At 39.4% G+C, this 24,865-nt stretch overlaps 2 protein-coding genes across 11 annotated transcripts in view; one reads left to right on the top strand and one right to left on the bottom strand.

Annotated features, from left to right (window-relative positions):
• PTPN13 (protein tyrosine phosphatase non-receptor type 13) overlaps positions 1-16,708 on the top strand; it is a 185,796-nt gene extending 169,088 nt beyond the window's left edge. For 7 of the 10 annotated variants that reach the window (XM_084626909.1, XM_084626914.1, XM_084626915.1 and 4 more), the window contains 9 exons: positions 764-855; positions 2,425-2,480; positions 4,831-4,934; positions 5,797-5,945; positions 8,934-9,024; positions 11,648-11,985; positions 12,789-13,004; positions 14,774-14,836; positions 15,923-16,708. In XM_084626909.1, coding sequence (XP_084483035.1) covers positions 764-855; positions 2,425-2,480; positions 4,831-4,934; positions 5,797-5,945; positions 8,934-9,024; positions 11,648-11,985; positions 12,789-13,004; positions 14,774-14,836; positions 15,923-16,003 — 1,190 coding nt within the window. In that variant the 3' untranslated portion in view covers positions 16,004-16,708. The remainder of the gene's footprint in view (positions 1-763; positions 856-2,424; positions 2,481-4,830; positions 4,935-5,796; positions 5,946-8,933; positions 9,025-11,647; positions 11,986-12,788; positions 13,005-14,773; positions 14,837-15,922) is intronic. The other 3 variants (XM_084626908.1, XM_084626912.1, XM_084626917.1) reach the window with 1 other exon arrangement.
• A 3,180-nt stretch (positions 16,709-19,888) lies between these two features.
• Positions 19,889-24,042, bottom strand: LOC311519885 (uncharacterized protein C4orf36). The gene is made up of 3 exons (XM_084626918.1): positions 23,958-24,042; positions 21,670-21,824; positions 19,889-20,323 (listed from the first exon to the last, which is right to left on the bottom strand). The coding sequence occupies exons 1-3, from the start codon at positions 24,020-24,022 to the stop codon at positions 20,190-20,192; spliced, it is 354 nt and encodes a 117-aa protein (XP_084483044.1). The 5' UTR covers positions 24,023-24,042; the 3' UTR covers positions 19,889-20,189.
• Between the last annotated feature and the right edge of the window lie 823 nt (positions 24,043-24,865).

The following is a 24,865-nucleotide window of genomic DNA, read 5'->3' on the forward strand; positions in this document are numbered from 1 at the left end:
ACGGCTGGTGTGCTAAACCTGAGAGATGTAGCAGCAGTGACATAGCTAAAGTAGGTCAGATTTTATCCTGTTCAATTTTATGATGGCTCATTAATATAGGAAGTAACTAGAATCCAGGTGTAGACCTAGTCCTACTGTGAGTGAGACTCATGTTGCTGGGTTAAGATCTTGCCATCCTTTTATAGTAGGTACATTAGCTCAAAACTGATACAAATAACCATGTTTTTCCACTGAATGCATCCAATGAAGTGAGCTGTAGCTCACGAAAGCTCATGCTCAAATAAATTGGTTTGTCTCTAAGGTGCCACAAGTACTCCTTTTCTTTTTGCATGTAGTTAAACTACATTTAAACAACCCCAAATTTTGATTCTGTGCCAAGAATGATGAAGTACGATGGCCTGATTAATATTTATGTCAAGGCCCCTTTACACCCCTCTGGCAATGTAAAGGGAACTTTACTGGGTGCCAGTGCAGTTTGTGCCCACTTTAAGGCTGCTTTACACTGCCAAAGTGGTATAAAGGACTTTTAGTGTAAATGAGAATCAGGCCCGTAATCTACCATTAGTCCTATGGTCTGCAGTGACAGTGAAGAGTTGTTAAGAATGAATGTCAGGTCTCGTACACTTAGAACCAATTTTTTTCTGGTTTCTTAGCTGCAGGCACTATTTTTCTTATTATATTTGAATGGAAATATGAGCATTTTCACTTAACCTACCCATAACATCACTTCTGTATAGCTCTGTCTTCCAATGTATTTCTCCAGCAGGTTCTTTAGAGACCAATGGGAAGCTGGCAGAAGAAAAAGCTGAAGACACAGACTGTGATGGGTCATCTTTGCCTGAAGACTTTCCAGAGGTAAAATGAAAAGATGTTGGCAGTGTCTTTATTTGCCGATTTCCTAGACTATTTACATTGACTTCTCGTTCCCTCGATCACACTGAATTTGTGGAAATAATTTCATCAACATTTTAAATTTAACTGTCACTGCCATTTGATTGGCCTCCAGAAAACAGTGTTTATAAACCAAGAGTATGGAAATAGTTTTTGAAATACTGTATAATAATTAAATTGTGAGAAATTAATCATGCAAGAGAACAAACCAGAAAATTTATGTTTGCTGTTCCTGGCAGGAAGCAATGAAAGCCAACAGTTTTTAAAAGTGTAATGATAATAAAATGCCAATACAATGCTATTTCAATCATTCTAGCCAGAAAGCTTCCTCAGTTCATAGAAAGTTAGGAAAAATCAGAGCATTTCAAATATTTTGCAGAGTATCTGTAAAGAGTCCAAATCTGAGGCTCCTTCACCTTTCTGCTCAGAAAAACTAATGTTCACAAACAGATTCTGTACCACCTTCACTCTACACTTCCCCATGTTGTCCTATGTTGCATCAGTTAATAGATGTCCAGACTCCACAGCAAATGTATCCAGTTTATAGAATCCCCCTATCCAGTGTACACTCATTGTTTGTACTTCCGGCCCAGGTACAACTGTGACTCAACACCAGGGCCCTTGATCTGTAACCTCTCTGTAGGGGATCTAAAAGAGAGACTCCCCTTGGCTAAGGCACCAGCAGCTGGGCTAAGTTGGTCTCAGTTGTGAGTCGCTCTTGACATTTTTTACACTTACACTGCCTGGGCTCTGTTAATCAAAAAATAAAATTAAAAAGCTCCTTACCTCTCTTGAGTATTCTACTTCTATTCATGCATATGCAACATATTTCATTTGGGGGCAAAACTCACAGGTGCTCTGTCCTTTCGCTTTCTGTTTGATGTATGGGTACGGGTATAGGCTGACTTGGCAGGGGATTGTCACTGAGTTATATGTTGAGCAGAGCCACAAGCAGATTTTCCGCCTGATGGAATTTGAGCTCTGCATTGTTTCGGAAGTGAGTATGCTGAACATTTGATTATGTGTAGAACTAGAGCCAGGCCATCTCTCCTTCCTAGTCCTAGTCTTCACTATGGTTATACTGGCAAGCCCTCCAAGTGTAGATGCAGCTTATATCACCAAAAGTGTTTTCCCCAGTATAGCGTACACCAGTGCTCTGGAGAAAATAAGATGTGTACACACTAGGGCTTTTGGCAAAAAAAAAAAAAAATCACACCCCTAACCAACATTACTAGCACAGAGAGACTGAAGCTGGAAGAAGAGCCGGGGAGGGGCTCTAGGCTGGGATATGATTTTACTTCTCCAACTGCTCCACATTCCCCAGTGCAGAGGCTGAATGTTTGGGGATTTTGTGGTTGGGTGGATTTCCTGGAAGAATAGAGATTGTCAGTGCATAATGCTCTCAGTGTGGTACCCTGGACAAATACTTAATTTACTTGTTAACATTGTTCTGGTTTATAAAATAAAAGTGTGCTTGTTGTACAGTCCCCTTCCAACATAACTCACTATACTTTGAAATGCTTCCTTCACTAGCCGACACAAATAAACGGTTGTGAAGAACATTGTGAAGACAAAGTAGTGCCTGAAAGGTGAGATTTTTAAGTGGAATTTAAGAGTAACATAATTTTTACAGCTCGGTGAAGTGAGGGAAGATAAAGCACAAGCAAACCCCAAACCCCGTGTATATATATATCTGTCTGTTGACATGTTGATATAAGATGGCTTTGTGTCTGTTCATGTTATCTGAGAGGTCATGATATTATTTAGTGCTATAGAACCTGATGTCAAGTGGGGTGTTCAAGGCCATCAGTCGTGAATTATGAACAGTACAAATTTGCTGTAGGACTCTATTTTGCTTCTCAACTACTGGAACATAATTAGGATGAAAAAATATTCAGATCCTGGCTTGCATAGTCCCCCAGTTGCCTCCACATTATGCCAGCAATGTCCCTCTGCCATGTACATTGGCCAAACCAGACAGTCTGTATGCAAAAGAATAAATGGACACAAATCTGACATCAGGAATAATAACATTCAAAAACTGGTAGGGGAACACTTCAACCTCTCTGGCCACTCAGTAAAAGATCTAAGGGTGGCAATTTTGCAACAGAAAAGCTTCAAAAACAGACTCCAGTGAGAAACTGCTGAGCTTGAATTAATATGCAAAGTAGATACCATTAACATGGGTTTGAATAGAGACTGGGAGTGGCTGGGTCATTACACATATTGAATCTATTTCCCTAAGTTAAAAGAAAAGGAGTACTTGTGGCACCTTAGAGACTAACCAATTTATTTGAGCATAAGCTTTCATGAGCTACAGCTCACTTCATCGGATGCTCATGCTCAAATAAATTGGTTAGTCTCTAAGGTGCCACAAGTACTCCTTTTCTTTTTGCGAATACAGACTAACACGGCTGTTACTCTGTTCCCTAAGTTAAGTATCCTCACACCTTCTTGTCAACTGTCTAAATGGGCCATCTTGATTATCACTACAAAAGTTTTTTTCTCCTGCCGATAATAGCTCATCTTAATTAATTGGCCTCTTACAGTTTGTATGGCAACTTCCACCTTCTCTGTATGTATCTATATATATCTTCTTACTATATGTTCCATTCTATGCATCCGATGAAGTGGGCCGTAGCCCACAAAAGTTTATGCTCTAATACATTTTTAGTCTCTAAGGTGCCACAAGTACTCCTGTTCTTTTTGCTGATACAGACTAACATGGCTGCAACGCTGAAACTTTTCATCTGTAGATCGCTTGTTTGAATCCAGCCCAGGACAGCAGTGTTTGAAAGTTGCTTCTTTCTGACTGTGATTTAACTGACTGAATGAACAGACATTTCCGTGTGGGAATGCATCCCCATCAATATCACCATCAAAACTGCTAGTAGCTGCCACCTTCCGTAGTCCAAAGTCCAGACAGGCTTATGGTGGTCCTTGCCAAACTGGATTGAGGTGTCCTGCTCTGAGAATGTGAGGAATCTGCACTGCGGATATTTTGTGGAGAAATGTTTTAGCTACGTAGGTTCTTATTCCACAAGCATCACCATGGTATCTGAGTCCCTTGCAGACATGCATACAATAACCTAACAGCAAAGGTTCCTCCTCTGTTCTTCTCCTGCTAGTCTTAAATGAGAGAATCTTCAGTCATGACTCAAGCATAATAAAGTAAAATATAACAAAGGCAGCTACACTGTGTTGCTATGAGGAAAACTTCAGAAAACTTAACTGCTTAATGGCTGTTTTTCTCAAATAAATCCAGACTTCAGTTTATTTTTGTATAATCATTTTGCCTGCAAAGATACAGATCAAACTAGAAAGTCATTGGTATGTGTGAATGGGTGTAAAACATGTCTGTATTTTTTCATATAATTACATTTGTAACATGTGCGCACACTCACACACATATAGTTGCATGAGCAAACGTAATTCTGGCATTTCTCAATATTTGGGCACTTGATGTTGCAACTTTCGTGCTCTTTAATGTAGCTTTTTGTTTGCAGTATGTGTGTTATAGATAATATGTCATTTAAATTTACTTCAGTAAAGCTAAAAAATAATTAGAAGCTAAGGCTTCTGTCTTCAAGGAACAACAATAAGAATTGGTCCAGAAAATATCCTTTTTGAGTTTCTCTCTTTTTAAGAAAGTTCCCTACATTTGAATTATGTAATATGATTCATAATCTCTGTGTATTACATTAATAGCTATTATCATGGAATTAAACCTCTTATTTTGGTTGAATCTATGGAATACATGAAATATTTATTTCTTCTTATTGTCGTTTATAAATTTGATCTAAATTTAAGAATTCTGCACTTTTCTAAACGATCTCATGTGTTGTAGGGTCTTCTGTTTACAGAAAATGTTCATATTTAAAATGGAAATGTATTGTTCTGATAGGAAGTGAGAAACCTTTACATTCTTTGCTTTTCTAGGTCACCTCAACAACCTCTGGTGGGACAAGCAGATGAAGATGAAATTACATGGGGAAGTGATGAACTGCCTATTGAATCAATAAATCAGGAACATCGAACTAAAGGCAAGGACTTGAACAAATAAACAATCAGTGGAAAATGAGGATTACAATAATGTAATCATGTCAGAAATGTATTTGAACATGTTCTGAATATTGTTAAGGTCCCAGTCCTGAGAAGAGCAGTCAATGGGAAATCAGGATGCTCAAGAGCTCATCGGAGTGGATCATAATAATTCAAGCTTGTAAACTCTTTTTCACGCAAGGGTGTAATCCCACTGATTCACTGAATGCTCATCTGAGCAAGGGATTGCAGAATTGAGCCCATAGTCAGAGCTGCAGCCAGTTCCCTTCCATAATAGCTATTTTACGAAAGCTGCAAGGGCATATGGTGAAATGTGCAATTGGACTGAGATCCTATAGGCATCTATTGAGTGCTGACTCCACACTCTAAATTCCCACCATTTTCCTCATTACTTCGGGTCTGATTTTGCCATTTTTACTGAAGTCAATGGACCTACTCCCAGAATAAGGTTCTGCGCAACATGAGTAAGGGTGGCAGAACTGGGTGTCTATCTTTAGCATCTTGAATATGTTCAGGAATATGTTCCATTATCTGAATTCATATTCATAAATCATATCTATGGCATGTGTGCTTCAAAGTGCTTTTTAACTTAGGAAAAATAAACTTCAACATAAACTATTCTAGTAAACTTTTTGTATGATTCAGTGGTCACAAGATATTTTTTAACTCATGTCAAGGAAACTTTGATTATTAACAAGTTGTGTGGTGTTTGAAAGAATAAAGAATGACGTGCTTTTCTAAACCAAGATTTTTTGAAAAACTTTAATGCAGTTAACACATCTTACGCTTTTATCATTAGCTGTTTTTATATGTGCACATAAATCAATCTTCTTCTGCTGCTAGATTGCCTTTTAGTGACAAATGAAGAGCTCTCTGCACTCCCAATTGTCAGAGTGCTTCCTTCAGGCAAATATACTGGAGCCAAATTGAAGTCAGTCATCCGAATGTTACGTGGACTACTGGAACAAGGAATTCCTTCCAAGGAGATTGAGGTAAACAAACACAGGCTATTTTCAGTCCTTTTGTAAACCTCTTTTAAATATGAATCATGCAATGAAAATACTCTTCACTGGGGCAGTGTGAAGCAGGTAGAAACGTAGGACTTGATTCTGCACGGCCAAAGCAAAAGAAAGGAAAGAATACTTTTCCTCCCCTCTGTTTCAGTTTAACTACATTAACTAGACTGAGCTATATTGGCTTTGGATCTAGAAATGTGATTGAGACTTGCCTGTTTCTTCAAATCCATTAATAATAATACTAATTAATAATTATTTTTTAACCAGCACTTAAGATGACAGGTTTCAGAGTAGCAGCCATGTTAGTCTGTATCCACAAAAAGAAAAGGAGGACTTGTGGCACCTTAGAGACTAGCAAGTTTATTTGAGCATAAGCTTTCGTGAGCTACAGCTCACTTCATTGAATGCATTCAGTGGAAAATACAGTGGGGAGATTTATATACACAGAGAACATGAAACAATGGGTGTTACCATACACACTGTAAGGAGAGTGATCACTTAAGGTGAGCTATTACCAGCAGGAGAGAGAAAAGCCCTTTTGTAGTGATAATCAAGGTGGGCCATTTCCAGCAGTTGACAAGAACATCTGAGGTGGAAAATGTAATGACCTCTGCAAAATCCAGCTGACACGATTAAAACATGAATCTCTACTCTTGTTAAAATTGTTAATATGTTACCAAATATTAAAACTTCCAGGACAAGATTTCAAAGTAATTACAAGAAGATAGGGTTTGGTTTTTTTGGTTTTTTTTGCAAGGCTGCATGCCTTACTCCCATATGGTGTGACTGTAAATTGTAACTACATGGGGATCGAATACTTGATAATGGACTCTTCAGTTTAGCAGAGAAAGGTATAACAAGATCCAATGGCAGGAAGTTGTAGCTAAACACTTTCATACTAGAAATGAGGTGTACATTTTTAATCATGCGGTTAATTAACCATTAGAACAGTTTACCAAGGGTCATGGTGGATTCTCCATCATTGGCAATTTTAAAGTCAAGATTGGATGTTTTACAAAAAAATATTCTTTAGTTCAAAAGGAATTATTTTGGGGAAATTATATGGCCTGTATTACACATAGGTCAGACTAGATGATCACACAATGGTCCCTTTGGCCTTGGAATCTATGAATCTATAGGTTTCAGAGTAGTAGCCATGTTAGTCTGTATCCACAAAAAGAAAAGGAGGACTTGTGGCACCTTAGAGACTAACAAATTTATTTGAGCAGAAGCTTTTGTGAGCTACAGCTCACTTCATCGGCTGCATTCAGTGGAAAATACAGTGGGGAGATTTATATACCCAGAGAAGATGAAACAATGGGTGTGTTTCATGTTCTCTGTGTATATAAATCTTCCCACTGTATTAGATGACAGTATTTGGTGTGTATTGATGACCTCTTCATCATCTGGACCCATGGAAAAGAAGCCCTTGAGGAATTCCACCATGATTTCAACAATTTCCATCCCACCATTAACCTCAGCCTGGACCAGTCCAAACAAGAGATCCACTTCCTGGACACTATGGTGCTAAGAAGCAATGGTCACATAAACATAAACACCACCCTATACCGGAAACCTACTGACCGCTATTCCTACCTACATGCCTCCAGCTTTCACCCAGATCACACCACACGATCCATTGTCTACAGCCAAGCTCTACGATACAACCGCATTTGCTCCAACCCCTCAGACAGAGACAAACACCTACAAGATCTCTATCAAGCATTCTTACAACTACAGTACCCACCTGCTGAAGTGAAGAAACAGATTGACAGAACCAGAAGAGTACCCAGAAGTCACCTACTACAGGACAGGCCCAACAAAGAAAATAACAGAATGCCACTAGCCATCACCTTCAGCCCCCAACTAAAACCTCTCCAACGCATCATCAAGGATCTACAACCTATCCTGAAGGACGACCCATCACTTTCACAGATCTTGGCAGACAGGCCAGTCCTTGCTTACAGACAGCCCCCCAACCTGAAGCAAATACTCACCAGCAACCACATACCACACAACAGAACCACTAACCCAGGAACCTATCCTTGCAACAAAGCCCATTGCCAACTGTGTCCACATATCTATTCAGGGGACACCATCATAGGGCCTAATTGCATTAGCCACGCTATCAGATGCTCGTTCACCTGCACATCTATCAATGTGATATATGCCATCATGTGCCAGCAATGCCCCTCTGCCATGTACATTGGTCAAACTGGACAGTCTCTACGTAAAAGAATAATTGTACACAAATCAAATGTCAAGAATTATAACATTCATAAACCAGTTGGAGAACACTTCAGTGTCTCTGGTCACTCGATTACAGACCTAAAAGTCGCAATATTACAACAAAAAGACTTCAAAAACAGACTCCAACGAGAGACTGCTGAATTGGAATTAATTTGCAAACTGGATACAATTAACTTAGACTTGAATAGAGACTGGGAGTGGATGGGTCATTTACACAAAGTAAAAGTATTTCCCCACGTTTATTCCCCCCTCCCCGCCTCCCACTGTTCCTCAGACGTTCTTGTCAACTGCTGGAAACGGCCCACCTTGATTATCACTACAAAAGGTTTTCTTTCCTCTTCCTCCCTCTTCCCCCCCCACCCCCTGCTGGTATTAGCCCATCTTAAGTGATCAGTCTCCTTACAGTGTGTATGATAACACCCATTGTTTCATGTTCTCTGTGTATATAAATCTCCCCACTGTATTTTCCACTGAATGCATCCAATGAAGTGAGCTGTAGCTCACGAAAGCTTATGCTCAAATAAATTGGTTAGTCAGTAAGGTGCCACAAGTACTCCTTTTCTTTTTGCGATTACAGACTAACACGGCTGCTACTCTGAAACCTGTCATTTCTACATGTGTCTAATAGATACTGTTAGTCATTTGACAGTTAAAAATTGATGACATTTTGTTTATCCCAGCAGTTATTAATATGAACTGACTATCTGTTTATAGAACCTGCAAGACTTAAAGCCTTTGGATCAGTGTTTGGTTGGACAAACTAAAGAGAACAGGAGGAAGAACAGATATAAAAATATACTTCCCTGTAAGTCCTAAGTAATCTGATGATAAACTTTTATGTTGATTTCACCAGAAAAGCAGTGTGGTCTGGTGGCTTTGACATCAGACTGGTAAGTCCTGACTCCTATTCCCAGTTCTTCTGTTGAGTTAGTGTGTGACTGGACAGACCATTAAACCTCTTTGCACCTATTGTCCCTATCTGTAACAAAGAGATAATGCTGCTTGCCCACCCTTTTAAAGCACTTTGCGATATGTGGATGAAAATCATTCCATGAGTGCACCTGCTTGTTATTTTATGCCTCCCATCCTTTCCCTCCACTCTCACATAAAACTTTAATTCTATTTAAGCAGCAGATCCTGTTTGTCACATACGATAGACATAAACATAGGAGGACAGACCGTGCTCTTAGTTATACCACTGTAAATCTGGAGTGCAAAAGTATAATAATTAATATTAATATACTGTATCAATCTCACTATAAAAGAATTATGTTTATATTCCGTTAGTTACATATGCAGGAGACGTAAAGTCTGAGTCTAGAACTGGGAGCCAGAAAGTCTTGAGTTCTAATTTCTGCTCTGACAGAGTCTCTCTGAAACCGTGGGTAAGACACTATCGGTTCGTCTACACTTTGAGCTGAGGATGTGATTCCCAGCTTGAGGAGACATATTTGTGCTAACTCATAGCTGTGACAGGGGGAGGGGCAAGCTTCCCCAAGTGTGTATCTAGGGTCTCTGACGGACATGCACTTGGGGCAATAGCCCATCTCGCTGCTTGCACTGCTGAGGCCACATTCTCATTTTAGTGATCTAACCTGATAAGAGCTAGCGTGAGCATGTTTCCTGGAGCTGGGAATCTCACCCCCAGCTCTGACTGTAAACATACCCACAGAGCCTGATTTCTAGGAATGCTGAAAGCCCAGAACTTCAGTTCTTGTCCATGACAACAGCAAAGGCTCTGCACCGCTGATAATCAGATTCTTAACCTCGCTGCCTCTTTTTCCTTATGTGATGTGGAGTTAATACTTTTTTCAAATAGGATGTTGTGATGATTCATTAATATTTGTGAGATGAAAAGTACTCCATAAGTGTTTACATGACCTAGGTTTAATTGTGGGTATATGGACCAGGGCTGTCGATTAATCGCAGTTAACTCACGCGATTAACTAAAAAAAATTAACTGTGATTAAAAAAATTAATCGCATTTATAACCATAGAATACCAATTTACATTTATTAAATATTTTGGATGTTTTTCTACATTTTCAAATGTATTGATTTCTATTATAACACAGAATAGAAAGTGTACAGTGCTCACTTGTTGTTTTTTATTACAAATATTTGCACTGTAAAAATGATAAAAGAAATAGTATTTTTCAATTCACCTCATACAAGTACTGTAGAGCAATCTCTTTATCATGAAAGTGTAACTTACAAATGTAGATATATATTTTTTTTGTTACATAACTGCACTCAAAAACAAAACAATGCAAAACTTTAGAGCCTACGAGTTTACTCAGTCCTACTTCTTGTTCAGCCAATTGTTAAGACAAACAAATTTACATTTACAGGAGATACTGCTGACTGCTTCTTATTTACAATGTCACCTGCAAGTGAGAACAGGCTTTCGCATGGCACTTGTGTAGCGGACATAGCAAGGTATTTACATACCAGGTATGCTAAACATTCATATGCCCCTTCATGCTTCGGCCAACATTCCAGAGGACATGCTTCCACGCTGATGACGCTCGTTTAAAAAATAATGCATTAATTAAATTTGTGACTGAACTCCTTGGAGGATAATTGTTTGTCTCCTGCTCTGTTTTACCTGCATTCTGCATATATTTCATGTTGTAGCAGTCTCAGATGATGACCCAGCACATGTTCGTTTTAGAACACTTTCACAGCAGATTTGACAAAACGCAAAGAAGGTACCTATGTGAGATTTCTAAAGATAGATACAGCACTGGACCCAGAGCAGAACCCATCGTCAGCATGGACATGTATTCTGGAATGGTGATTGAAGCATAAAGGGACTTATGAATCTTTAGCGCATCTGGCACGTAAATATCTTGCAATGCCAGCTACAACACTGCCATGAGAATGCCTGTTCTCACTTTCAAGTGACATTGTAAACAAGACGTGGGCAGCATTATCTTCTGCAAATTGTAACTAAACTTGTTTGTCTGAGTGATTGGCTGAAGTAGGACTGAGTGGACTTGTAGGTTCTAAAGTTTTGCATTGTTTTATTTTTGAATGAAGTTATTTTTTGTACATAATTCTACATTTGTAAGTTCAACTTTCATGATAAAGAGATTGCACTACAGTACTTGTATTAGGTGAATTGAAAAATACTATTTCTTTTGTTTTTTACAGTGCAAATATTTGTAATAAAAATAAATATAAAGTGAGCACTGTACACTTTCTATTCTGTGTTGTAATTGAAATTAATATATTTGAAATTGTAGAAAACATCCACAAATATTTAAATATATGGTATTCTATTATTTTTAACAGTGCGATTATTTGTGTGATTAATCGTGGCAAATATTTTTTAACCGCACAATTAATCGCGATTTTTTTTAATCGCTTGACAGCCCTAGTATGGACATATATAATTAAAATATGTTTTCTATGTTGGGATTGCAGATGATACCACTAGAGTGTCCCTAGGAACTGAAGGTGGATACATCAATGCCAGCTTCATTAGAATGCCCGTGGGGAATGAAGAATTTGTCTACATTGCATGTCAAGGACCACTCCCTACTACAGTAGCAGACTTCTGGCAAATGACTTGGGAACAAAAGTGTACTGTAATAGCCATGATGACCCAGGAAGTAGAAGGAGAAAAGATAAAATGCCAGCGCTATTGGCCCGATGTACTTGGCAAAACTATCATGGTCAATGACCGACTCCGGCTGGCCCTTGTGAGATTGCAACAGTTGAAAGGCTTTGTCATTAGAGTGCTGGAGCTAGAAGATATTCAAGTAAGTGAATCAAGTCAGTCTACATTCTGTGGGTTTCTGGGGTGATTGGGCAGGTTCCTTTTTTGTTTGCTTGGCATGGATCCCTTCAGTCCAGCCAGAGCTGGTCTAAACTTCCGCATCCTGAAAAAACCACAGGATTACTTTTTTTAAAAATCTTTTTTGTCCTTATTTCTTCTGACTATTATGATTGGGCCACTCTTCCTCCATGTAGGAATTTGAGTGAGCAGCTTCTTTCACCACTGGAATAAAATTCTGCATAAGCTAGGTGGAGACTTTTTCAGCAGGTAGCATTTCTCCAGTGCTCAAGGACATCACCTCACAATGCTAATGTGCCTCTATAAGAGCAGGTCAGGACATGGCCCCATATATGCGTTACTGATAATGCCTTAGCTTTAGAAACAGAAAGATTTATTAAAATTAAATTCGTTTGTAGGGTCAGCTTCCTGGATGGATGACTTTGTGCTAGTAATGCAGCTAGGACAATGAAACTAAACTGGTCACTTTCACCTTTGCGCATAGTCCATGTCCTTTGCTCTCAAGCTCTAATACACTCTCATCAGGCTTATTTTCCACACATGGCAGGAAAAGGTTGAAATTCAAACAAATTCAGGTTTGTAATCATGTCAGGCATTGTAAAAATTGTTCTGTTCACAAACCCTAAATTTTGGGTCACTATTAATTGGCAAGTCTCCCTTCACAGTGAGCTGTTTGGCCACAGAATGTTCTTAGGCCAGTCTTACAACTTCTGGCAGTCTGCTTTGCCATTTCTGCCTATATTTGTTCTGTCTCTTTTAAAACCTTAGACTGGTGAATTACGGCGTGTTTCTCATCTGAATTTCACTGCCTGGCCAGACCATGACACACCATCTCAACCAGACGACCTGCTCACTTTCATCTCCTACATGCGGCACATCCATAAATCGGGACCTATCATCACTCACTGCAGTGCAGGCATTGGACGTTCAGGGACACTTATTTGTATCGATGTCGTTCTAGGATTAATCAGCAAGGATCTTGATGTGAGTACCCAGAGGATAGATTGAACTGTGCTTTTCACTCAGTGAACTGTGAGCCCTAGGAGCTATTTGGTTATTTTACTAGTGTGCAACTATTTTGAATCAAGGACTCTGGTTATACCTTAACCTGATTTATGAGGTATACGGTATAAAACAGCAATAATTGTGAAAAGCAGAAATATGGAGCACAAGAAAAAAATCTAAAAACACTTGATCTTCCTAGGTTTCAGAGCCTGAGCTCCAGCCTGAGTCGCGACTTCCAAGTGCTGTCTGTGCAGCTATTTTTAGAGCATGAGCGTGAGCCCCTGTAGCCCAGGTCTGTCGACTGGGACTGGGAGACTCCCTCGAGCTCCAGAACACGGTGTAGACATACCCTTATAGGGTTAGAAGGACAAGGCCAAAATTTACAGATCAGCAAAGTAAGAAAAACGCTGCTTGAGAACTTTGAGAGTGGTGTAAGGACATTTACTTTGTATATTTTCACATGTGATGCAGACAATTTGTTTCAGTGGTTATGAAGCTTTTTTTGAATCTCAATATCTGTTGTCATGAAATAACTATTGTCTGATACCCCCACGTAACTTCCTGTGACTGTGAATTTAAATCAATAAAAATAGAAAAATATTCATAAGCCCCATCATTTTGCACAACTGTGAAAATGTAAATAAACATATTAAAAGCTTAAAAATAAACATGGATACTATCCATCAAAATTGTAAAAAAATATAATTCTGACAAGCCTAGTTATTTAGTGACTGTAGTAATTCTTTATCCTAAATGAATTAAATACTCACATTTCTTCTTACGAGTGTTTTTATAAAATGTGCTTTAGTCAACATTAAACGATCTAATACTCTCGTTTTTAAGAAACTCCCTGATTTTACTCTGAGATGTGGGTCTGTTTGAACACTTTACACTGTAACATTTAAATATTTGATTTAATTGCATTATGAAACAGAAAACGTGCAGTGCTTTTTCATAAACAGTTTGGACATTTTGTGGCAGCTATGATAAATACAATCAGAAGCTGTGGAATGCAGTAGTTAGCAACCTTTTATCCAAACAAAGGAGGCTGCAATAAAGCAAAACCAAAATAGGTCACTGTTCCAGCTCCTATGCCTGAACCTAAGTCAGTGATGTGGTAAAAGAGCTTTTGTAACAGAATTTAGGATGCCATGCCATGCTTCACAGAGATTATGTACTCCTTGTCCACCGGAGGGCACTAGCAACCTCATTTTAAAGTCGTCCCATCCACCAATTCATGGAGCAATCGCTTTCCTATTTCTTGGTGTAAAATAAAGTGTATTGGCAGCACATTAGAGCCCAATCCAGCAAAGCATGTAAGCACATGCTTAATTTTGAGCACTTTTATAGTTCCATGGAAGTCAAAGGGAGTGTATACATACTTAAAATTGAGCCCATACTTAGTGCTTTGCTTGATTAGGGCCAGAGTGTGCAGCACCCTGGCAGACTTAGCTTTAGTAGAATAAAGACTGGGGAGTATAAGGGTGTGCTGACCAGGTAAAATGAAAGGTAAAAGAAAAGTAGATGATGTACTCAGATCTCACGTATTTATTGCACTCGTACAGGCTCTACTGTATGCTTTCCATATACTGTACTGTATGTCCATAACTTGGTGGATTTACTGGCATTTGACTGCCTACTAGACGAAAGTGAAAATTCCCTGCTGTGCCACAGGTGTATTTTCCTGTATATAATGTGGTTTTGTTATAACCTCTCACTTGTTGCTACCGTCTATTTGCTTTTGGCAGTTTGACATCTCTGATTTGGTGCGTACAATGAGACTACAGAGACATGGAATGGTTCAGACGGAGGTATGTCTACCTTGGTTTATCAAGTTGTGCTTTAATAAAGATTTTGAACTGAATTTCTGATCTCTCAACAAATTGTGATAAGCATATAGATTGTGCTAGATGTCTGGATTAGGAAATATTGTAGAATTACTTACTTTGTACCCCATAAACTCAACCTCAGTGTTGCTGGAGTGAAATCAAATGCTAATATAGGGACAGAATTCATAATAATGCATGTACTTTTGGATATGCTTCACCACGTGCAAATACAAGGGCATGCAAACATAAATCTGGCAAGTATAAGTGTGTGCAAATTTACATGTAGTGAACTGTGTTAATCTATGAAAGATCTGACATCGTCTCATTTGAGAATTCTTGCATTAAACCCCTTATTCCATTCTGAGAAACACTTATTTTACTCCAACTGGAAGTAATAGCATATTAGTGTCTTTTTACCTATTCTAAGGCTAAAAAAAGCAACTGCATTTTATCTGCTGCTGTTATCCATAGCAGTATGGTAATTGGATGGATGGCTTTTCGGACGGAAAGGTTGAAAAAGCCTCCTAACCTGAACCTAGAGAAGACAGTGAATACAAAATCAGGGAGTTCTCAACCCTTATTTAATAAAAAATACAGAATTATCCAGAAATAGCCCCAAACCCTGTGGTATCCTCATTGTAAACTGGGAGGTTGCATCACAGACCTGGGTTCTATTCCCAGCTGTGCCACTGACCTGCTGTGTGACCTTGGTCCCATCACTTCACTTCTTGGTGCTTCCCTTTCCTCATTTGTAAGCTGCTCTGAGGTCTGCAGATGACAGGCCCTATATAAGGACAAAGTGATGGTGGGATTAGGAATCAAACTAAATATTAACCAGGAGGTGAATCCACATGAAGTACACTTGAAAACTGAGCAGCCCATTCTTCACCCCCTTGTTCTCTTTAAACATTGTCTCATAACATTCACTCATCACACTCTCTCGTTAATAACGTATATGAAACCGTATTCAAGTCAGGAACTCCGCCACCTGTGAAGTACAGGTAGAGGCACCTTGTTTAGCGAGTGTGAACATTTTGATTAACGTGTTTATGATTCTTCCTCTCACAGGATCAGTACGTTTTCTGCTATCAGGTTGTCCTCTATGTCCTGAAACATCTCCAAGCTGAAGAACAGAAGAGAGGCAAATAAAATACCAGCGCCCGCAGTGCTTTTTTAATTTAAAAAAAAAAAAAGGCAACAGAAGCAGAGGCTCCTGCGTATTTTGTTGGTTCTGCCAATATTATTCCAGTCCTTTTCTTCGTTCTCTGTCAGCCATCTCTTCCGCGCAGTCTGTCCTTCAGGCCACTTATAGTACATGGTGAAGGGCAAGACAAGGCAGTACCACTATGCCCCTCTGTAGTGCTGGGGTTCCTTGTGTACCAGGAAAAGGAATATTTAATAAAGTTGCATTTTTGCAGCTTCCTTACTCTTTGATAAATTACTGAAGTAAAAACGTTTTAATTAAAAATTTCAATAATGCCTTCTGTGGGTATGCAACTATTTTTTAGCATTTGTTTCTGCCGCAGTGGGAGGAGGGTGGGAAAATAAGGCAGTATTTTATCCTGGTGGACTTTCCTACAGGGACATTTTATTAGTCTATTTTAAAAGCTTGTTTATAGCAGATCTCTCTTTTTCAGCATTTTGATGTAGTAGAGCGATTTTATAGGGGATACTTGAAATCAGTGTTTAAGCTTTACAAGACGCCTGTTAGCCTAGAAAAGAGCAGTGAATGTTTACTGTAAGTATCACAGTTTATATTGTTTACTTCATAAGCCTGTCATGTATATATTTATATACTTTTACACACAAAAAAAGCTGAATTATCAGGTGCCTAAACTTATAACTGATTAGGCATTTCCACTGTGTAAATAAAAATACACTTTAAAATGTATGTAGGTGTGTTTTCTGTCCATGTTTTCTGTCCTTACACTGCAATCTTCACTGTGCTATCTGAGCACCTTATGTGTCAAATGAAATGGACCTATGCCTTTTATCTTACTTTCCATTTCTTCCCCTGCCCAATGCTAGTGTGTGTTTAGTTGTTGGAGGTTTAAAACAACAACATATACTTAGTATGGAACAGTACTCTGTGTAACCTGTGCTGATGAGATGTACTAACTAGCAGTTGCACTGCATCTCACATTTCAAGGTAAAAGCTGGGCTCAGAGACCTGTGAATATGCATCTTTCATTCCCAAATTATCAGCCTGCCAGAGATCTTTTATCCCAAAACTGAGACTCTGGGCATTTTAATTATAATTGATATAGCAACAGCCCAGTTTAAAAATAATTAGAGCTTTTTTTTCTTGTCTCATCAACAGAATGATCATCCTTGTTACAGAACTCATACATGGCATACCCAATATCCAGTGAACCATGACAGCTGAGAAAATATGTTGCTTAAGCTGCAGTGTAGTGTTGTTGGGATTCCCTCCGAGACCTTTTGCATTCAGCTTATCCAGAACACCTTGTCCAGTTCTGGGAGAACACGCCATCCGGTTCCCTTCTCTGGGATCCAAAACACATAGTTCAACCCTGGATTTCATCACGCAGGTTCCTTTATTTGTCATACAGCAAAGCTACACTGAGTTGATCAGACTCAAGAGGAGGGGATGGGTATAGCCCAGGCATACCACACATTCAGAATTACATAGACCACCGCTCCCTTTTTTTACATTCACACATTACAGTGTATTTGCTGTACATTACAGCACATATTTTTGGATTGGCTTTCTTACTTTGCAGGAACCAATCCCTGTGCTCTGTCCATGTGCTGTTCTCGTGGAACCTGATCTTTACAGTCTAGTTTTATCTTGTCCATAGTCCCTAGCATCAAGGTATTGCTGCTTATCTTAGCTAGCACAGACATCCTGACTCCAGCATATTGTTTGTCAAGCCCCTATTTGCAACTTAACCTTCCATTCACGTCCCAATTATGCCCACTAAGAAATTAGGCAAGTTACTGATGTCAAGCCAGGCCTACAAGTGTGATGGAACAATTCAGGATAGATAACGAGAAAGGGAAGACAGAGATTGAACAGTTATTGTCATATTGTGGAACAATCCACCATTTTGAAAGGAATCAAAAAGGAAGACTTAATATATTTCAGGAATGGAGTTGTCAAGGGGTAGTGTAGTTAATGTAAAGCAAAGGAATATAGTCAGCAAAAATGCTAGTTACTGTTTTGACTTAACCAGTGGATGCAGCATTTTGAGCTTTTTAGGAAATACAATGATGGTATTGAGGTGAAGGCTGCCAAGGTGGCACCCAGAAAGCCTAATTAGGCTTCTTTGTGTAGTAATTGCCTATTCATTTATTTAACTAGCCTGTTGCTTGTTCTGGGTGTTGCCCGTGGGGGATGGGCTTCTGCTTTTTTGTTGGTTTTTTTTTGTTGTTTTTTTTAATTTCTGACTGGTGAGTGTGATTAGCTCCCGGTTGCGGAATCTACTTTAAAAAAAGCTTTAAAAGGCTGCTCGCTGCAGTTTATTCACCATACAGGAGAGGAGTGTAATTAGTGTGAGGAGCTGCTCTTCTACAGAAACTGTTACGCCCCTCCTGAAAGAGACGGGATAGAGTTGGATCTTACAACTGGAAACTTCCTACATCTGGATGGATAAAATGTCAACAAAAGGACGAAACACTCTGATTGCTCGGCTTGCCTCCCCGTGAAGATGAGTCATGCAAGGGGACTCCTCCCATCAGCTGAGGTTGCAGCTCAGAGCACGAGGCAGAAGGGGGATAAAAACCTCAAACCAAAGGAACGAAGCATCCTACTCTCTCTACCAATATGGTGCTGCTGCATGTCTGAAGATGGAATTTAGGGACCACAGTAGGCCTTTAGGGCTTGATTCAAACTCATTGAAGTCAATAGATAGATTCCTATTGATTTTAGTGAGCTTAGATGGCTTTCTTAGTGAAATGTTGAGAAGAAAACTAAGAAGCATGAGAGAAGTTCTGTTTAATATTTATCCCAATATCTGACAGAATTTGATTACAAATTGACTACACTGTCACTTTTAGGTTAGGCCCAACATTTGGGCTTGCTTATTTTTTTAAACAGGACACACAGAAACTCATATGAATAGAAATTTATTTTAAATTAAACTTGGATTAGGGGGCTCTAAAAATGGCACCTTCCTATTCAGCTGACCTGCTCCCTGAATCAAATTCTCCTCTCAATTCAACAATGTCAGATCATAGTAACTCATTAAGTTATTCTAGATTTAAACTAATGTGACAGCAGAATTTGGCCCAAAGAACATATCACTTTAATAGCTAAGTGCTACTTTTACAGTCACGTTAAGTGAATGGAGTTACTCTGATTCGACACTGATTTAACTAAGTACAGAATTTGGTCGTGTTTTTTGGGTTTTTTTTTTTAAATCTTGGCAGTGTCCCTTTAACCAGTGAAAACATAAGATTGCATCAAATTATTGCAAACTTCAGAGAGACCCAATTCAGGAAGGCACTTACATACCTGCTTAACTATAAGCAAGTAATTAACTCATTGACTTCAGTGGCATTTAAACATGTATGTAAGTACTGTCCTGAAAAGAATTGCTTTCCTGACACTTAAGGCCTTTCTCCAAATCAAAATTAACATACTCCTGAGAATTGAATCCTTTTCTAAAACTGTATGTTACAAACACATCCTATACAATCTCATTTTGTAGATGCTACTTTATAACCTTGTTTTGGGATCTGAATGTTTTTGTGAGATACTTTTCTTCCCCCACCCCACCCAATTTATCAAAAATAAGAAAACATAAACATGTACAATTAATTTTATATCACAAGAAAATACTGGCAACGTGGCTGTTAGCTTCATTATTTCTTCTGGAATTGAAAAAAACCCGAAAAGTACAAAGGCCCAGATCCTTGAAGGTATTCGGGCATCTAATTCCCTTGTAAATTATTGATTAATAAACTTGTATCTTTTCTGTAGATCATGAACTTAGCCCATTCATGATGCATTAGGATATTCATCCTGGGAGCTTTATAATAGAAACAATGTAAAATGGACATGAAGGGACTAGTACAAGGATGGAATTTATTCATGACCTAGTCATCTCCTACATCTAGCTTTCCTGTGTATTACAAACTGAGCTGTATGTGACAGCTCATCCTTGCTAGGCAGGTAAGTGTTGAGTCACGAGAATTCCTGGAAGTAACGGGCCAAAACTTGAAGTCCTTACTCACAGCAGAATTTTTCTGAAGGTCAGTTTTTGCTGGCAATGATCTGTTACAATTTGCACTGACTGGAATTCTAACTGAGTAAGAGGCCTGAGTGAGACTAGAGCCAGGGCTTCAAAGATCTGGGCCTAGCATGAGGCCATCAGAAGGGTGAAAGTGGCCTTCTTGCACCAATTCTCTTGCCCTTCAGGTCAGACTCAGTTTGCTGAGCAGTCTTGTTTTCAAGGTCAATCTTATTCAATCTTTTGGATTCAAACATCCTTTCAGCCTCTAATGCTATGAAGAAAGAGAGAGAAAAATGTACTGAAATCTCCTTAAGGCGCAATATATATTTAATATAAACCCCAATTTTGGGTGTTCTCAGGTAAAATAGAATACCACTCCCATTCATGTTATTGGCTATTTTATCCATCTGGATATTTTTAACCAGCTCTCTTGAGGGATTTGCATTACAAGTAGGAGCAATGACTGGTTATTAATAAGTATGCATATATATGGGGTAACCATATCCACACAGCTAACACTCCATCTGAGATCAGTTTCAATTTGATATTTTTTTCATCAGTCATTTTTCTAACACTATTTTTCGAAGATTTAGCTAACAAAATTGGGATGGCTCAGATTTGGCCTCCACTCCCCTTAGCTGGACCGAGCATGACGTTGGCAGAGCTGTCAATCAAACCTTTTTAATTTAATTAACTTTTTAAATTTAATCAATGTAATAATTTAAATCATTTGTGGTATTACCCCATCCCTCTGTTTCCCCTCCTTCCAGTGTCTTAGCACTTTGGACAGCATACTGGCCTGGGACTCAGAAGACCTGAATTCTATTTCTGGCTCTCCCACTCACCTGCTGGATAACCCTGGGCAAGTCACTCCCCATCCCTATGCCTCAGTTTCCCCATCTGTAAAATGGAGTGAATGCTATTGACCTCCTTTGTAAAGCATTTTGAGATTATCTGATGAAAAGCACTATATAAGCACTAGGTGGTAATATTATTTAGCACTTTCATCTTCAAAGTACTTTGCAAACACTAAATAATCCCAACCCTGCCTCCCCCAATGCAGGTAAGTATTATCCTCATTTTACAGATGTTAAGTGACTTGCTCAAGACCTCAAAGGCAGTCAGTGGCCAGGCTCTGAGAGACCATTATAGTTGAAATCCACCAAATCAAGGAGATTGGAAGGCACTTCAGAAGACAGAGGACAATGGTAAATGTAAAACCTTTCAACCCTGAAAGAAGTTAACTGCTTGACCAAGTGAAAATCAGGACCCTAAACAATTTGCTGTTGAACAGAGGTGAAGTGAAGATTTTAAGACATATGCTGACTTTGAGGAGAAAGGGTCACACTGTTCATGAAATAAAATGTATATTATTAAACAACCCTACAATATTGTGGGGGCAGGGGCAACAGCTGCTAGAACTCTCATTTTATCCTCTGTCATGTGCAGTAGCTTTTTCTTCATGGTTGGTCTGAGCAGGGTGCAGACGACTTGCCTCCCTGGTTTTAAATTTAAAAGCAGAGCTAGGAACAGCATTTGCAATTTAGCTGGTTTTGAAGTTTCAATTTCCACTCAAAATGGCACACTGGATCTTTAAGAGCAGACCAGAAAACTTACTCTGTACTGATGGGATCAGCCTGCTTTCAACAGTGATAGTTGGCCGCAGAGTTAAAGCATGACACCAAGGGCTGTCTTCAAGGAGAGGCAGGTTTGTCTGTCCCCTTTCCTGGCACAAACGCCTTGTCAGCAAAGCAAGTTCTGCAGCATCTGCCCTGTGACCACAAAAATGTCATGAATGAGTGGTTTGTACAGCAATGAAAACATAAAATCCACAGGTGTTCAGGTCACCTGTTGAACATTTTCTATAGCAAGGCTAGCGATTTCAAATGACACTCATGTTTGTCCATGTAGAGGTGTTATTTTGGCCACCAGAGGGAGCCACAATAATCTTGTGTAAAAATAAAAGCATACTGAAAAAGTTTAGAAGAATTAATAAAAAATTGAAAGAAAGGCTTCAAAACTAGTGTGATCAGTCAGTCACTCTATCAGTCCATCTGTTCCCTCATTCATGCCATGATTAATGGGAAAACACACTCTGAGAAAGTCAGACATAATTTAGTTTGTATTATTTATGACAGTTAAATAGAATTCCTGACAGTAATTTAGCCCTGTTTTGTTCCTCTATTGAACAGTGAGAAGATGAAGAATTTCCCTCCGAAGTCACTCTTTTTTGGCCCCCATTAGCAGGGACCTATTAAAATATATACGATGGTAGATGATACCAACGTGCATCAGTTTGTTCCTAAACACACAAAGAAAAGTACAGCCCATTTTGCCACTGGGGATCCCCACATGCAGCCTAAGTTTCCATCAGATACAGGAGGCAGGATTCGGGGGGCTGGAGCCATTCGTGTGCAGAACAGCTCACCTATTTGGGGGGAGGGGGCTCTCTGCTTGTTCCCATATTGTAGGGCTTAGGGGGCAGGTATGTCTGTATCTTATAAGACCTTCATTATTGTAGTGTCTGATTGCCCCGCAATTTCTAATATACTTCATCCTATGAGGAGGAAATATGATCCCCATTTTGCAGTTTGGGGATCTGGGGCCCAGAGGAACTTGCCCAGGTCTGCACAGGAAGTCTGTAGGAGAGCAGAACACAAATCTGCATCCTCCTGAGTGCCAGACTAGTACTCTAACCACTGGACCATCATTCCTTTAAGGTCAGGAGTAAGTTGGGGAAGGTGCACTCATCCACACACCAATCCACCAGTTTCTGAGCAGAGGCAGGGAAGTGGCTACAGCAACGTCCACCCTTATCCCATTTCAGATTGGTAGAAGAGGAACAGGTGAGGGAGGCTCACTCCAGCCATTGCTTAGGATTTTGCTGCAGGGCCAGCTAGGAGAAGATTGACATCTTAATAAATGCAAATAATTTGTTAACAAGAGAAACTATGAAAACATGTAAAAGGCAAAAGCATCTAAACTGTGTGATTCGTTCCCATTTCTTCCCTTGTACAAAAGACTCTCTAAAATTAACTAACAAGGGAGTAACCCTAAAAACAAGGGCTAATAATGAAACTAAGGTTGAGAACTCAGGCACTCAGGTCCGGAAATGCAAGACTGAAGTTCAAACCTCAGCCTTAACTCTACTCTCTTGTAATTATGCCTCTTATTTTATGTCATTGTACATTTTTCTATCAATCAATATAAAATATTCACACTGGAACTTCTTATATCCCCTTACCTGCAGTAAGTTACAAGCCAGGACATACTTTCTTCCCACTTGGCTTGAATTTTCAGTTAAAACAAGCTTATTTTGGTGCACATGGATATGTGTATAGGCAAAGGAGGCCAGTATCCATTCAGCACCTGGTTCTGTGGACAGAGGACTCTATTTCCCAGTGCCAGCAGTCTGGCACTTTTCACAAGCACTTAATCCACTTTTAAAAGGCTGAAGAACTGTTAAAAGGCAGATTAGTCTAGACTCTAGTGGACAGGACACTATGCTGGGAGTCAGGTGACCTGAGTTCTAGTCTTAGTTCTGTGAGGGCTGCACTCGGATACAAAACTCACGACACTGAATCTCACAGCTGCCTTCGGCCACAGGTTTAAAAATAGCAGTGTAGACATTCGGGCCTGTGCTCTGAGACCCTCCCCCAGCTGTGGCCATGCCACAGGTCTTCTATTGCAGTGTAGATGTAGCCTGTGTGACCAGGGCAAGACGTTTCTCCTCCCTGTGCCTCAGATCCCCTCCCACCCTTTGTCTATTTAGACTCTAAACTCTTTGGAGCAGCGACTGTCTGGTCCCAATCTCTTAATTAACAATGATAATAGATGGTAGTTGTATAAAAAATAGTGACCACTGTTGTGTATATTGACTGTGGGATGTAGTAACCAGCACTTACACTTTATAACAGCTTGCTTGTAAGACAGATTTTACTGTCCTCTTTCTGTGAAAATCATATTCCATGGTAGATCAGTGGATGCAGTTCACTTGCACAGACATGTCAGAAACAGACGCAAACTATCCTCTTTTGCTTCCTGTTCACCTATAACATAAGAGATCGTTAGCCAGGAAAACCCATTCCACCTGGGCATTTACTTGCAGTGCATTAAGTGGAAGAATTAAATGTAAATGGAAAACCTGCTCCAGGAATTAACTGAGTTGCATTTGTCAGTCTTGCCGTCAGTTTTGGATTATTTGATTCTGAAGAGATCAAAAAGAGCAGAATGAACAAAGTCTCCAACACCTGTTTCAATTTTACTCTTACATTTTCCATGCACATAAAGCAAAACCTGTCATTTGGCCATGATCCAAAGCCAACTGAAGTCAATGGGAGTCCATTCCATTGGTTTCAATTAGCTTTGGATCAGGCCCTTTCAGACTAGATGACTAATTTTTAATTAAAGAAAACAAAAGAACAAGTATAAACAATTCTCCGTGAGTGTGAATGGAGAGTGTAGCTTGACTTGGATATAGGATCCTGTAGTTTGACTTGACTCACTGCCCTGCCCTATTGCAGGTCAACAGAGCCAGTTGAAAAATGAAAACAAAAATAATTAAGGTTTCCCCATGTTTATTCCCACCTTCCGCACCCCCCACTGCTCCTCAGACGTTCCTGTTAACTGCTGGCAATGACCCACCTTGATTATCACTACAAAAGGTTTTCTCCACCCCCCCCCCTTGCTGGTAATAGCTCATCTTAAGTGCTCACTCTCCTTACAGTGTGCATGATAACACCCATTTTTTCATGTTCTGTGTGTATATAAATCTCCTCACTGTTTTTTCCAATGAATGCATCCGATGAAGTGA

The sequence above is a fragment of the Lepidochelys olivacea genome, assembly GCF_965140295.1.
Source record: "Lepidochelys olivacea isolate rLepOli2 genome assembly, chromosome: 4".
NCBI classification, from domain to species: Eukaryota; Metazoa; Chordata; order Testudines; family Cheloniidae; genus Lepidochelys; species Lepidochelys olivacea.